Here is a 15,011-nt window from a genome sequence, read left to right as displayed (position 1 = left end):
ATGTGTATCATAAGCGGCGTGTTAAGCTCTGATCTGACCGGAGGCGCTCCTGGTTCCTCCTCCTACTCAGGACCGCATCTTCATGGAGAACGTTGGGGCGGTGAAGGAGCTGTGCAAGCTGACGGACAACCTGGAGACGCGCATTGACGAGCTGGAGCGCTGGAGCCGCAAGCTGGCTAAGCTGCGGCGGCTGGACAGCATGAAGAGCACTGTGAGCGGGGGAACGGCTAGGTGAGGCCTGGGGGGAACCGGCGCACCGAGAACCTGTGTGCTGTGCTGGGTACAGAAGGCCATGGAGATCATGGGCTAGCCTCGGGGAAGGAACTGAAGATGGGGGATATGATTGCAATATACGATATATACACTTACTACTTACTATATATTTTGATATACATCAAATATTTTAAATAGGTCATTCAAAGGTTATCAGTAATGCATTGTTATGTCATAGTCTGCATTTTGCTGTAATTTCAGTCAATCAGGAAGTCAGTTCAGTCGAGCAGGAAGTGTTCCTATCAAGAAAAGATCAGGCAGATCTGGGAGCAAGGTCAGTATTGATGTTTTCATTTCAACTAATAAATATATGTCACTCTGTTTTTCATCTTCAGCGACAGAAACTTTAAACTCAATGCTATAATTCCTAACCCCATGGTTGGGGATTCAAATGCTGTGCAGAACAGGTTTCCTCTTGTAGGCCAAAAACATGCAGTTAGATTATTTGGTGGCATTAAATTGCCCATAGGGTATGATTATTGGTATATGCCCTGTGATGGACTGGTATCCCATTCAGTTTTTGCCCCAGGCTGTGACCCTAAATGTTTGGATCTTTATGAATGTATCATTGCTGCAGATGTCAATGTACATGTAATAACACTGATATTGTCCTTGTGCTTCTGTGGTTTCAGAGTCCTGCTCCAGAAAATGGCTGCATCAGCCAAAAGTTCTTGCATGGCGCCATCCTGGCCCTGGTCATTATAATGGCATTCAGGTACAACCAATAGGTGCCTGCTGTAGGAATGAGAGATAGACAGGGCTGAGTCTTTGGGTTTTCCTAAGAACGGACTGAGGACCGCCATGAAAATGGAATTATTGTAGTACTATACCTTCCTCCTTTTTGTCTCTCCACAGTGTTGTCTCCATGTCGATCCTCTACGCATTGACTCGACACCAGCAAGGTGAAATAGAGGCTGATGGGTAGGTTTATATCAGATGTGATGCACTGAACATAAGCTGGAACTGAGATTCTGTGCTATGGCAACACGCACACCTTCAGCACATGCTACACAGCTTCAGCACATGCTACACAGCTTCAGCACATGCTACACACCTTCAGCACATGTTACAGAGCTTCAGCACATGCTACACACCTTCAGCACATGCTACACCGCTTCAGCACATGCTACACACCTTCAGCACATGCTACACACCTTCAGCACATGCTACACAGCTTCAGCACATGCTACACATTTAAATGCGTGTATTCAGTCATTAAATGTGGTCTCCTGCTCGTTTCCTTGTAGCTCTGCATCCCTCTGCACTTTCTCTGTGTCTTGGACACCTGTCCTCACTGCAACTCTCACGCTCTGTCCATCTGTCTGTCCCTGGTATGTCGCTTTCACTTTTCCTTGTGTTTCTCTACAAGTAAGGAGGACATTTCCGATTTCTCCTGAGTCTAACTTGTTGGTCTTTCAATATTATCTACATAATCCTAATTCCACACGCAGAACTCTGATTCCAAACACTGTTATTGACGTGCGTTGATTTTGTTGTCAGCAGCTGTCTTTCTTTGCCTCACTCTGCATGTCTTGTCACTAGCAGGTCGAGTTCCGGATTGGGATCATCCCGCAAGGCCAGTTTCTCCCCAGCAGCTTCCACTCCTCCACCACAAGGTGAGGTGGAATTCTACTAAGAAGGATTAACTGGGAAACAGTATGAAAGAAAGAGATCTCAGTGTGAAAAGTGTAAATAAACTCAATTTGCATTATGGATTCTGCTGGGGTGAAAGAATTATCATTTACATCATGTACAGATATGCTAGCCATACAAACATTGATAAGCACCTTTATTCAATTTTCAGAAAATAAGAACCCGATTCTAAATATAGCTCCTGAAATCTTTCTTTTTGTCATACCCAGTCTTGATCTGACCTCATGCATTTTCATGTTTTACAGTCCCACCCTCTCCCTCGATGTCCAATAAAGATCCATGCTGCCCTTCTCCAACTTCCCAGAGCAACCAGTCAACCACAAGTGTGTTGCCAAGCAACAACCAGTCAACATCAGGTAGCAAAAAGTCACTCTGTCCTCATGGATTCGTACAGTCCTTATAAAAAATGGAGACATCAGGATTAGAACCAGTGATGGGAGAAATTTGGTTTTGACGCACGTCGGCTTGAATTGGATTACTGGCCACTGTCATTCACTGGATGGTTTAATGCAGAGCAGATAAATCCCACCCATTCTGTGTTTAGAAGCCTCGTTCCTTGCATCGCTAATCATTGCACCATGATGTGCATTTGAATTTTGTTGCAAATTTGCAACCCTTATCTTTTTCAGCGCCCGTTAGCTTAGCCCCAACCCCAGGCGGCACCAACAAGAAGGCCAAGTCTCGTCCAATAGAAAAGGACGCACGTCACAGGAACCGTCTGAGTCACACCTCAGCACCAGCACCCTCCTTCCAATCCAAGACCAAGAGACCCCTGCCTGCAGACCAGGGGAGCTCCAGCGTGGACAAATGGCTCCCAGCTCCCCGGCAACAACGTAGCATCCACACAAGGGGTGAGAAAGTCAAATGAGCACAGAGTGGGATGTAAGAGTCAAACCAGCATAGAAGTTCAAACATAAACCCAAACCAAAGGCCGGGTCCCACCACAAGTAACAGTGTTACATCTGCAGTCTACTGCTTAGTTATTACGGAGTGCTTCTTTTTGGAGGAAACATTTTGCTGTTTGCTATAGGTCGAAACCCCGCCCCCTCTCTGACATCAATGCGAATCCTGGAGACGGGCCAGCCTATCACCATGGAGTTCTGTCCTTTGCCTGATAGCTGCAGGTTTGTGTTTATGTGTGCATGTGTGTGTGTGTGTGTGTGTGTGTGTGTGTGTGTGTGTGTGTGTGTGTGTCAACAGTAGATAAGATATTACAGATCAGCATTAACCCAGGAAAAACAGTGCAGGTGAAAATGGATTTATAATAGTCTTTTTAGTGCAGGTGGAAGTTCTAATCATTAAAATGACTGTGATTTAAGTTTAGCCAAATAATTTAACATATTAAAACATTAAAAGATGGATGTAACCTCTGGTATCCTTAAGCGATGTTTTCCGGTTGTTCTTTGTTTTAAATTCATTAATGTGATTTTGTGGTTGTTTTAGGACTGGAGTCCATAGCTACACTGTCTCTCTCCATGGAAACAACTACACCTCTCTTTCCCATGTGACTCTACACATGAGGTACAGAACACATGCACACTCATACACTCTTACACAGTCAGCAATGCTGCACGTCCTTCATCTGAAACATTTTCAGCAATGTGCTTTACGTGGATTATTGAATTATTTTATTATTAAAGTACATTATGCAGTAATGTCCAGTTAGTGATATAATCCTGGGTACTAATAAAATATTTATTTTAAATATTACATCAGTAAACAATGACCTTATGCAAATGTTATTCAGATAAGTAATGTGTGACACATGATTAGGCAAAATGTACAATACTGTATACCTTCCATAACTTATAAGTTAGTAGTAATTCTAAGCCAGTTCGGGAATAATGTTTATTTAAGTTTTATTGACATAAAACCTAATGTGAAACCATTTTACTGAATATGTAAATCAAGGAAGTGCTTTCTATGGCTGTCCTGTCTGCAGGTCCAACATCAGCGTTCTGGTATTCCAGTGTGGCGTCACCAGGGGGCGCCACTGTTCACCCTATCCTGACATGCAGACGCAGCACAGTGCAGAACAACCACACAGCCAGCAGAATGTTTTCACAAAGGTAAATGCAGACTGAAGGCTGCTGAAGTAGCGCCAGTCCCTATGCTCCATGCAGACTACGATTTGGGCCTAGCAGGTCGACAAGTGGTTAAAGACAGGGACTGAGGACCTGAATGTCGGTAGTTAAAGTTCCCAGAATGGCTCCACTGTAGGATCCTTATGGAGCCTTATACTTAACCTGAGATAGTACTGAAAAATATGTATATCCAGGAAAAAATGTGGGTGGAACCTTACAGAGTCGTGGGTTTGAACCCAAAGCCCACACTTTCAAAAAAAAAAGTACCAATTTGTACCTTTGAGGGTACAGTTACTTGTCACTGAGGCTGTACCCTTGATGGTCTACCGGTTGTACGCTTAGCTGTAGGCAAATGTATATTTTAAGGTACAGAAATGGACTCTCAGGAACATTTTTGTACCATTGGGGGTACATTAATGTTGTTTGTACCTTGGGGAACAAAACTGTACCAGGGCTGTAGCCTTTGTTCTGACAGTGCAGCTGTGTCTGCATAGATTGTACAGCTTCTCCTCTTATTCCCTCCATAGTGCGAAAAACTTAATGACTCAGCAAGCTTGATCACAGTTTGTGTCCTGTGGTGAACTAGCACCCCTTTAAAGTAGATCTTGCCTTGTGCCCCTCTCTCCCTAGGATATACTCCAGGCTTACTGTGACCCTGCACTGTATATGTAGTAACGGAAAATTGATAAAAATGGTATGTCTGATAAGCAACTAAAAATGTAAATGTTTAACCATCTAATCCTCAGGGGCAGGAACACTTATGGTCTGTGCCAAGACTGTCCTTCCAGGACGTCAGCTACCACTTCCGTGTGGCGCTGTCTGTGAGTAAACTCAGATACATGAGTATTGTGTGTGAGCTGCCCAGTCTGTTTTCACTTTCCTGTATACAGTACTTGTATTTTTCTTCCACTGACTTTTGACCATTCTGTACTCACAGAAACAAGTAATCTGTGCCACCAAGGAGGAGAAGGAATACATCGGTCAATACTCTGATTACCACTTCCTGTTTCAGCGAAGCTGTGGATAAGAGAACAACGTTTATGTCAATGGAGTGCATTATGGGAGAAAAACAATGTCCTAGTGTTCACATTCCGCACTCCATTAAGAGCACCTCCTTTTTGGGGTAGCCTGCTTTTGTGAACCTACTCATCTTGCTTGAACAGAAAAGCCATTAACATTTGCTAAATTTTTTAACCAGTTTTTTTAAGTATATATTTATGGAAAAAAAAACTGTGCATAGTTTCACAGATTTAGCCTTGGTTTAAGAGAGCTTATATAATGTACCACAATGGAGCACATGTTTGAACTGTGCTCTGAGTTTCTAGTTACACTTTTTAATGCCCCATGATAACATCTGGATACCACAGGCCAATCTGTAGTTATTGAATAACTCTTTTAAGATGTACAGCTGTGGGTCCAGACTGACCTCAGTCTTCATCAATTGACGGAGATCAGTTTCTACATACAGCGTTATTTGGAGAGCCTGTAATGTTAGTTACTTATGTTCTCACTTCCAACCCCCTTAATTCCAGTGGCTTCATTTGAAGCTTTGTTACCTGTGTTTACACAGGCAGGCCCGACTTCACAGTGGAATTGATCTTGATGTAGTACAACAGCAAATTGGATGAAATTCACTGTAACATTCTCAGTGCAGTGATGGCACGACAAACCAGAGAAACTGGAAATACGGACAGTTAGACTTACCCAGTGTTATAAGCCCTGTGCACCATCTCTAAGTGATGTTCTCCAGCTGTCACAGGTGGTGAAATGCTGTGTCAAACACGTCTAAATTAACAACTGTAGAAAGTCAAATTAATCTGAACTAAAGATCAGGGCAATTTTGCGGATGTTAAGTCCACAATATCTTTGCAGAATACTGAAACATAAAGAGATTAAGGCCTTGTGTGCTTACAGACTATTAAACTGGAAATTGGATCAGTCCCAAAGTCCGAAAGGCTACGGATACTTTGGACATGACAATTAAATTCACTCCCAAATCCCCCAAAAAGAAGCTGGGGTCTTTTTCTCATTTTAACTTGTGTAATGTTTTATGATACTGGTACATTTGAACTGGAATGCCACTGAATTATGGGCGGACTGAATCTTTTATTCTCTAGCCATTTGAAAACCTTTTATGAGACACTCTCTTACGTAGCAATACTGGAGCATCGTATCGCCTGATAAACTGGATCAATTGAGTCTGACACTGAATCGTGGCCACATAAACTGACTTCACTGGTTAGGTTTAAGCCATTAATGAGTTACTGGATCCACTTTAGGCTGCATCACTGGATTTCTTAATCACTGTCAAGTTTGAATTCACTGGATCAAAGCAATGCTCACTGCTGGACCCTTCAGTCCCAAACCTTGAGATTTATATCAAATGGTTTAATACTTCAGGAACTGAGCTTCTATTTATTCAACTGGGTCTTTTTGTTGTTTTGTGTGAATGTGGGAGAGTTTCATGCTGATTGTGGGTATGAGTGGGCTCAGTCTCGGGGAGGGGAATGAGCCAGGACGCCCTGTGAGGGTTTGACTCTGACCTGGAACCTACATGATGGAGCAGTTGAGGTCACCTTTGTAGACCAGCTGTCAGAGGTGCTGAAAATGAAGCCTTTATTTCTATTCCTCTCTCTTTGGTCCTATAGGCACTCTGCACTAGCTCCTCCTCTCCTGTTTTTCCTCTCTCTCTCTTTCACTTTTCTGTCTTTCTAAACAAGCTTCCACCAAGAGATATAGTTAAATGGTGCCATGTGACCAACTTGCTTCGCCAATGCGAGCCGTGGTGACGAGGACCTCAGCCCGCAGCTCCCCCCCCCGCTTCTTACTGATCAATAATTGCCTGAAGCCATCTGGCTGACTTCTATCTGACCCCCTCAAACCATCTCACCAACCTCTCTGTGACCCCCCTCCCATCCAGACCATCTCACTGATCTCTCCATGACCCTCTCAGAGCATCATACCTACACACATCAGGCATGCCAATAGTGAATGGAGTGTTTTAACCTGATATGCAACAGTGGCCCAGTCATAAACACACATTATTGATCGGATACATACAATTCATATGTCGGTTTATGAACCTGCACAATAATGACAGATACTTATAGTCTGGATTTTGCCTGGCACTTCATTTTTCATCCTCTTCCAGCAAAAAACATTCTTTTATTCTTGACACTTAATTTTTGGACCTTTTATGTTCGTATGAACATAATATTTAGCTGTTTGTGATAGTGGTGAGGGCTGTCTTTCTGGGCTTCAGTGAATGAATGTTGTTGGAATCGAGAATTCTGTGGCTCAGGTATTCTTACATATACCTAGACTTTAAAGACGGGGACTCGCTGCAAAATAAAGCAGGCATTTCCCCGTGGCAAAAACACACATACTGTGGCATTCTGGGAATTCCTCATGAACCAGGCCTCCCCCACCGTGGTTCTAATGCAGTTGTCTGGCACTCAGCCATTACATTGAGCTGGCTTTTTGTTCCCAAAAACAAGTGTGGTTTAACAAACTAGAGAGCATCATATTAACTTCTAAAATAGAACAAAAGTAAAGTGGAAGTATTTTCAACCTTGTATCCTTTGCCAAGGCTAACATATACCGTATATCACTCCTTTTTGCCTGATCAAGTATAACCACTAGTAAGGGGAACTAATCTTTTTGGACATAACTGATACAAGAAGAAAAAAACCTTATGCTTAGGGCACTTTTCTTTACTTTTATTCCCAAGGACAAATTTACTTCCCTCTTCATGGGTAAACGCTTGTTTTATTTAAGATATACATACTGTACCATTATTAAATGTTACACTGCACTTCTAGTTCATGTAAATATGCAGATCTTTTGGAATTTTGACTGGTTTTAAATGTGTGTTTTTTTTGTAATTTACTAATTTGTCTGATCTGTCTGATTTTTACGCCAGTCACACAGTTGCCTTACCTTGTTATGGTGTTTTTCATATTGTATTGTCATTTTTAATATTCTGAGAAGTGTAAATGTCAGCACATCAGGGCACATAATGCCGCAGCCCAGACTATTGCAGATCAAGATCATGGTGGTTTTTTTAAAAAAAATTCAAGTGTGATCATTTGCCCGAGTGAATTAATTAACATGAAAATGTCTCAATAACCACAAACAATAACTGCCTATTGTTTTTTTGGTTTTTTTTGTATGAATTTTTTAACCAAAATGTACTACCTGTAGGCGATAGTGCTGAGCTTCTTCACTCAGTGTTTTTCAGGAGATCACGACCAACTGTTTTGGAAATTTGGTTACAATGTCAGTCTTACAAGCACGCTTCATGTACAGTTGTAGTCGAAGCTTCTCCCCCAATTTTCCTCACTTGTTTACTTGTTTGTTTTAATATTGTATTAGTCTCCACCTACCCCCTCCTCACTACGTCTCATCTATTTTTGGCCCTTTGCCATTTGTCCCTGCCCCCTCTCATTGATTCACTTGTTTGTTTGTCTTAATGCATTATCATTATATTATATGAGATTACTTGTAGTGTCCTGGTTGTATTATTTCTTATGGAGCACCTCCACATACTTGTAAGTAATTGGCACATGTGCTATGTGCATATGTACACAAGATATACTGTATGGGTATGTGTGTATAAATATATAGGCTTGCATATGTGTGTGTTATGCAAGTGTCTTGTTAAAAAATTAATGACACCTGGACACACAAGACACCAGCTGTAAAAAATGTCAGCTGTGTGAGTTCTTTGGTATATGGGCAACGGTGAGCCAAAATAAACAATATCAAATGAAAACTTGTTGTGATAATCACACCATAGCTACTGTAGGTATGCTTCAGCATTGAGAGTATAACTACCTGACTATACATTAAGTCTTACTATTGGCTCAGGCATATAAAATTGCGTCCCTCCATCCATTGGCTGAATTTGCTCACCTTATTTAGGGTCATGGAGGGTCCAGAGCCTATCCCAGAGGCTACAGGTGCAAGGCAGGGAACAACCCAGGATGGGGCGCCAACCCATAATCGTATAAAATTGAAAAGTTAATTTCTACATTTGACAATTCTAATTCTTCATGAATGGACAAATGTATCAGACTGACAGATGTCTTCACAAATTATCATTCTAATACAGACAGTGGGGAAAAGATCAACACCCTTAGTGAGAAAATAAATCAGAATGGCCTGTGTGCACCCACAGAAATGCAAGAACCATCCTGCCGTGAAAAAGTTAATGAACTCAAGCCTGAATTACAGAGGTGGAAAACATTGTTCAAGACATTGTTCTGTCCCAATAAATAACATCCCAATAACTGCAATTTAAGGTCTAGTAACTGAAAAACCACATTATATCAATATAATTGTCTTTCAACAATTTGTCAGCCACTCAGAATCCATAGATGAAGACATTTTTGCTGTAACCAGAAGCAGTGATTACTACTGACCTTACCTTCTGAATTAAGGAAATCACATCAAGAAATACACCACACATAAATAAAGAATTTGTTTTTGAAATGCATGGTTCAACTAAAAATAAGAGACGGTAAGTTTAGTTTTCACATTTGACTAGAAAAGGCACTGGAATCATGTCTGGTGTCCCTTGCCTTATGCTTCCTGAGAGAGAGTCCAAGGTCACTGCAGCCCTGCAGTGTACATCGAGGATGACGCATGGATACATAGATGATTTCACCAGGGGTGTACGCAGTGCAACTGCACTCCCTTACTGGTCAGATGAAAATGCTATTGGAACTTCCACCCATCCATCCATCTTCTGTAACCACTTGTCCTATTCATGGTCACAGGGGGTGCAGAGCCTATCCCAGAGACTACTGGCGCAAGGCAGGGAACAACCCAGGATGGGGCGCCAACCCATCGCAGCGCACACTCACACACCATTCACTCACACATTCACACCAAGGGGGAAATTTGGTAACTCCAATTAGCCTCAGCATGATTTTGGACTGTGGAGGGAAACCGGAGTACCTGGAGGAAACCCTACAATAACAGGGGGAGAACATGCAAACTCCACACACAGTGAAGATAACAGTGGTGGTGTGAGACAACAGCACCAACCACTGCGCTGCAGTGCCATCTCCACAACTGGAGCTTACATTATTCAGTTTTATTGCTCAAAAGATTATCTGTTAAGTTATACTTGGAAATGTGGCTTGTGTTAGTTATATAATTTTGTTTATTTATTTTTTTTGCAAATTTATTTACCTGAATGGATGACAAGTTAGGTTCTCTCAGTTTGTACCCCTTGGGAGAAAAACCTAAAGGCACCTACATATGGATGGACAGAAAGAAAAGGCCACTTTTTATACTGTGTGTAAAGTTGCATGTAGGTTGCAAAAAAAAAAAAAAAAGAAGAAAAGAAATTGTGGTTTATTACCACTATATTGGTACTAAGGAAGGACTATTTAACAATATTTTAACGTTTTTAAGATTGGACTGTTTGACAGAAGTCTCCACTGTGTGTTTCGACATTAATGTCAGCCCAATAAGAATTTTCATGAATCCATTCAGGCCACAGGAATAAATGTTGATTTTCAACTTGAGAATGAAGCTTGTATTACACCTAATGCAATATTAATAGGACAAGCGGGTATGAAAAATGGATGGACGGATCTTAGAAAACAGCCGTTTTTTAATTCTCTCTCAACTTATATATTATTATAGTGCTCACAGTATTTTCACATGTATTTCCACGTGCGCTTCACTACACGCCGTCTTACTACTCAAAGTAAATAATTATGTTAAACGAATGACAACGGCGACATCTAGTGACCGGACGAAATGTACTGTAAAATATACTTAAGTCTCAGAGAATCCTAGAATTCTGTTTGAAATTTTTATCGAATTTTTATAGAATAATTACATAACCTGTCCTATGTTTAGATCAAATGAACAGTATGAAATCACAGAAACCCTACAAAAAAGAAAGACATACGTTTAAATAAAAACGTTAGTTAATTTAATGGCCATTATGAATTTCACTTTACGCAGTAAAAACAATGACCATCATGTTATATCAGGTGTAATAAAATGAGTCTTAAAAGCATTACATTTGATATATATATATATGTTTTTATATAAACAATTTCAACAACCTCAAAAAGAAAGTAACCATAGGTCGCGAAAAAAGCTCGAGTGCAATAGAAGATTGGTCAATTACGTCAATTATGTAACTGACACCGAGAAATGCTGAAACCGAATTAAAATTATTGGTGAAAAGTACTAAAATACCACCTATATCCCACCAGCTTCCAAATTCAGAGCTTCCGCTTTCGGCTGCTCTCGCTAGGGGTCGCCATCGGTTTGCATTTCTTCCTGCATCTTCCTCTTTCACACCCACCCCCTTGCATGTCTCGCTGCATCCATAAACCTCCTCTTAGGCCTTCCTCTTTTGCTCTTGCCTGGCAGCTCTCTCCTCAGCATCTCTCCTCTGTACATGTCAAAACCAACGCGGTCTCTAGCTTTGTCTCCAAACCGTCCAACCTGAGCCGTCCCTCTAATATACTCATTCCTAATCCTGTACGACCTCGTCACTCCCAACACAAATCTTAACACCTTGACTGCCACCTCCAGCTCTGCCTCCTGTCTCTTCGTCACTGCCACCGTCTCACTACCATCCTGATAACCTTGTTTGATATCCTGTTTCGCTGTCATAAATCACTCCCGTCACTCTTCTCCACCCACTCCACCCTGCCCGCACTCTTCTTCACCTCTCTTCCACACTCCTCGTTATTCTGAACTGTCGTATATTGTCAAATGCACTTAAGTAATGTTGAATCTCATAAATAATAAAGTTGTAGGATGATAGAACAGAACCACACATCACGAAGACTTCAGGAGCGTTAACTTTCAGGTGGAGCCTTACGCAAATATGGGCGACTAAACGAAGAACTACAGCTCCCACAATTCAATGCGTAGTAACAGCGTTACGACACGCGACTTCCGAACATACGTGGCTTTCCCTGACACTGTGAACTAGCTCAGTGCTTGGCCTACGCTGCACAATGGTGAGTTTGGGATTAATTTCATTAGAATCAGTGTCAAACGCATTGTAAGAGATGTATTTACTTTTCCTAAATGCGTTTAGTTTATAGCAGCATATAAATAGCATGGAGAGGTAACAGTTTTTTAGCAACTAGACGTCGCGGCATCTTCTCTGACACGTCTCGCACAGAGCAAGGTTTCTAGTTAGCATTGCCGTTGCTTTTTCTCCCAACTGATTTGGGTGACAATATACCTAATAAAAAAGTATCAACGCGAAACACTTGAAAAGTTTGCTGGCTTGTAGGCGGCCAATTGCATGGTGCTTCGCTGCAAGGCCAGGCTGTTATTTTCGCACATTTATATCCTGTTTAATGACATGACGATTGAAAAGCTATATGATGCCAGTAATGAGATGTTTATTCGAAATGCATATCTTATTTCAAATATTTTTAGAATTATTTTAGACATTTTAATCAAATAAGCTTGTTAAAGCCAAAGGCCTCGTTATCACAACATCAGTTTATTTAGAAAACGTGAGTGGTCCATGGTCAAATTCATTTGGAAGTTTAAGTAATATTTTGGTAGTTACCTATTTTATTATGTAATGTACTTCTATTATGTTAGCTTCGTTTTTGCGATTTGGCTTATTCAGTTCATTCATTCATTGACTGGCTGCCTTGTAGGTTCTTGAATCAATATTTTAATTTTAGGTTTGCAAGATGTTATACTTAATTCCTGCACATGTGAAATTAAATAATGTCTGGATATAGAGACATTAATAATATATAATGTATAATATAGTTATTAATAAGTTTCTAATAACTGTTGTTCTGTGCAGGAGCTGGAGGCCATGACGCGATACACCAGCCCGGTGAATCCGGCAGTGTTTCCACACCTCACGGTTGTTCTGCTGGCCATCGGCATGTTCTTCACAGCCTGGTTTTTCGTGTATCCTTCTGGATGCTTGCTGGCGTTGGCTAATGCGGTGTCTTGTAATGCATGCTGAGGGTACAAGGCTCAGCTTTGGGTTGGGTTGTTATGAGAAAAGAGCAATATTCTCAAGCTGTGGTAAAACCTGAACATGAGAAAGGTTTAAGAATAATCAAGTGGATATGAGAGATGCAAAGAGGCATACGAGCAAGGGTAAGTATATCAAAGTAGATAACCAGAAGCATCTATTAGTTTACCAATCATTTGGATGTGGTTCTATCTGGAACTAGGACAGCAACTGAGGGGCATGTTGCAACAGCAGGGACAGTAGTAGACCAGGTCAAAGCTGCATCATGAATTTTAGTAGATGGGGTTTCTAGTGGCACTTAACCATTCTGCCCCAGCTATGAAGTAACCTCCACAAAGTACACACGGGACGTCTACAAGGAGCTCCTCATCTCCCTGGTGGCCTCGCTCTTCATGGGCTTTGGGGTTCTCTTCCTGCTGCTGTGGGTTGGCATCTACGTATGAGGGTGAGCAACACACAAGCGTGGTGATGTTTGCTTTAAGACGTCACAACGTGACATGTTGAGACTGCAGATTTAAACCAAAGCACTATTATTCTTACATGTAAAGTCAGTCGACGTTGATTCAGGACAAGAGTGCCATTTAACCTTAAATTGGTTTGTCTTTTTGCAAACCAGGCATGTTTTCATTGTTTAGAGACCTAATACCGTTCTTGTTTTTTCCCCCCAATTATTTTGCAGAATATGTGCAGTTGGATGACTTGTTCAGTTACCCCTGCCAACTGCCTTCCCATGTTCTGTTTTTTTTGTAGTATTGCTTAGTGAACTAGGCTTGTAGATGAATAATATTGCTAAATGGGCCCCAGCCGTGGTGAATTAAGACCCCATGAATCTGGATTAGAAATATTGTAGGGGGGAGAAATACAACTTGGAAAGTTAGGAGTAATTTCTGATAAACCACTATCAATTGCATATTTCTGCAAGCAAAGATACCAGGTATTTCGGGTGTCCATCTGCTTGCCCAGTACTGCTGTTGTAAGTACTGTCTGAATTTCATCCGTTTCCTTTGTGATTTCCTGTAACAGGTGCTCATAATGCAGACGGGGATGAATCGGAGGTGCACGTTCCACTGGTGGCCCTATCAAGACAACATGGGCCTCCACTTTGGAAGTTGGGACTCTGGGTTTTCTTCACTAGGGGAGGGATTGGGATGGTTTGGATTTGTTGGAGGAGTTGGTCAGTCACCAGTAAATAAGATTTGATATAAAATTCATCCTGTTGTCCTTGGATTTTGTCTCTGAGACTGAATTTATTTGCTATTGTTGAAGAAGCAAACAAAATTGGCAAAGACATTTGGTTCAGAGTAACATTTAGCCTACTTGCTTTAAAAGAGAATTGTTTGAAAATACTGGCCTGCATGGTGGTTCACCTGTTAGTACTGTCACCTCACATTTCCACTCTGGAGTTTACATATATTAGGCAAATTAGCATCTCTAATTTGCCTATAGTGTGTGCATTCTGGCATCCCATCCAGGGTGAACCACAGTTTGCTACCTGGGATTGGCTCCAGGTGACTCTGACCAGGATAAGTGGTTAGAAGATACATGGATGGAAGAGAAGTGAAAGCTTTTTGTCTATATAAAAATGGCTATTCCCCCTCTGCAGGATCTGTTCAGTATTTCAGCAGTTCAGCCAAGTGGAAACAGCTGTGTTCACTTCCTGACTTAGGTGTGATGCTGTTCTGTCACAAGGCACCTGTGTCCATTTACCACAGCTCAAAAAAGTCAGTGCTCCCCTAGCCAAACATGGAAATGCTGGGGAAAATGCAGAGCAGAGGTAACTGTATTGAAAGGAAATTTGTTTCTAAATTAAATGTCTTAGGTGAGCCAAATTAATTTTAAAAATCGCCTTACAAAATGTACTGTTGAGTAAATATGACCTCATGTCATTTTATATGCAGATTAACTTACAAGCTTCACATTTCAACCACCAACTTGTTCTGCATATTTAATACCCAGTAGGTTGCTTAACTGAAATGTAGCAGAATAAAGTTAATTGGCCATTGTTT

General features: G+C 41.3%; 2 protein-coding genes across 7 annotated transcripts in view; both read left to right on the top strand.

Annotated features, from left to right (window-relative positions):
* myrf (myelin regulatory factor) overlaps positions 1 to 9,307 on the top strand; it is a 42,546-nt gene extending 33,239 nt beyond the window's left edge. For 3 of the 6 annotated variants that reach the window (XM_072718294.1, XM_072718292.1, XM_072718295.1), the window contains exons 15-27: positions 71 to 231; positions 475 to 547; positions 906 to 988; positions 1,129 to 1,194; positions 1,521 to 1,604; positions 1,816 to 1,889; positions 2,172 to 2,282; positions 2,556 to 2,777; positions 2,957 to 3,050; positions 3,370 to 3,447; positions 3,869 to 3,995; positions 4,757 to 4,831; positions 4,948 to 9,307. In XM_072718294.1, coding sequence (XP_072574395.1) covers positions 71 to 231; positions 475 to 547; positions 906 to 988; positions 1,129 to 1,194; positions 1,521 to 1,604; positions 1,816 to 1,889; positions 2,172 to 2,282; positions 2,556 to 2,777; positions 2,957 to 3,050; positions 3,370 to 3,447; positions 3,869 to 3,995; positions 4,757 to 4,831; positions 4,948 to 5,037 — 1,338 coding nt within the window. In that variant the 3' untranslated portion in view covers positions 5,038 to 9,307. The remainder of the gene's footprint in view (positions 1 to 70; positions 232 to 474; positions 548 to 905; positions 989 to 1,128; positions 1,195 to 1,520; positions 1,605 to 1,815; positions 1,890 to 2,171; positions 2,283 to 2,555; positions 2,778 to 2,956; positions 3,051 to 3,369; positions 3,448 to 3,868; positions 3,996 to 4,756; positions 4,832 to 4,947) is intronic. The other 3 variants (XM_072718293.1, XM_072718297.1, XM_072718296.1) reach the window with 3 other exon arrangements.
* Positions 9,308 to 11,855: 2,548 nt separating this feature from the next.
* On the top strand, positions 11,856 to 14,216 carry tmem258 (transmembrane protein 258). Its single transcript, XM_023793885.2, has 4 exons — positions 11,856 to 12,010; positions 12,826 to 12,935; positions 13,322 to 13,450; positions 14,029 to 14,216. The coding sequence occupies exons 1-3, from the start codon at positions 12,008 to 12,010 to the stop codon at positions 13,446 to 13,448; spliced, it is 240 nt and encodes a 79-aa protein (XP_023649653.1). The 5' UTR covers positions 11,856 to 12,007; the 3' UTR covers positions 13,449 to 13,450; positions 14,029 to 14,216.
* Positions 14,217 to 15,011: the final 795 nt, after the last annotated feature.

This window comes from Paramormyrops kingsleyae, chromosome 11, assembly GCF_048594095.1.
Source record: "Paramormyrops kingsleyae isolate MSU_618 chromosome 11, PKINGS_0.4, whole genome shotgun sequence".
NCBI classification, from domain to species: Eukaryota; Metazoa; Chordata; class Actinopteri; order Osteoglossiformes; family Mormyridae; genus Paramormyrops; species Paramormyrops kingsleyae.
Note: the sequence above shows the minus strand (reverse complement) of the source record. Positions and strands in the feature narration are given on the sequence as shown.

Coding starts and splice junctions, on each gene's coding strand:
- tmem258 (XM_023793885.2), top strand. Junction 12,936..13,321: donor TTCACAGCCTGGTTTTTCGT/GTATCCTTCTGG, acceptor ATTCTGCCCCAG/CTATGAAGTAACCTCCACAA.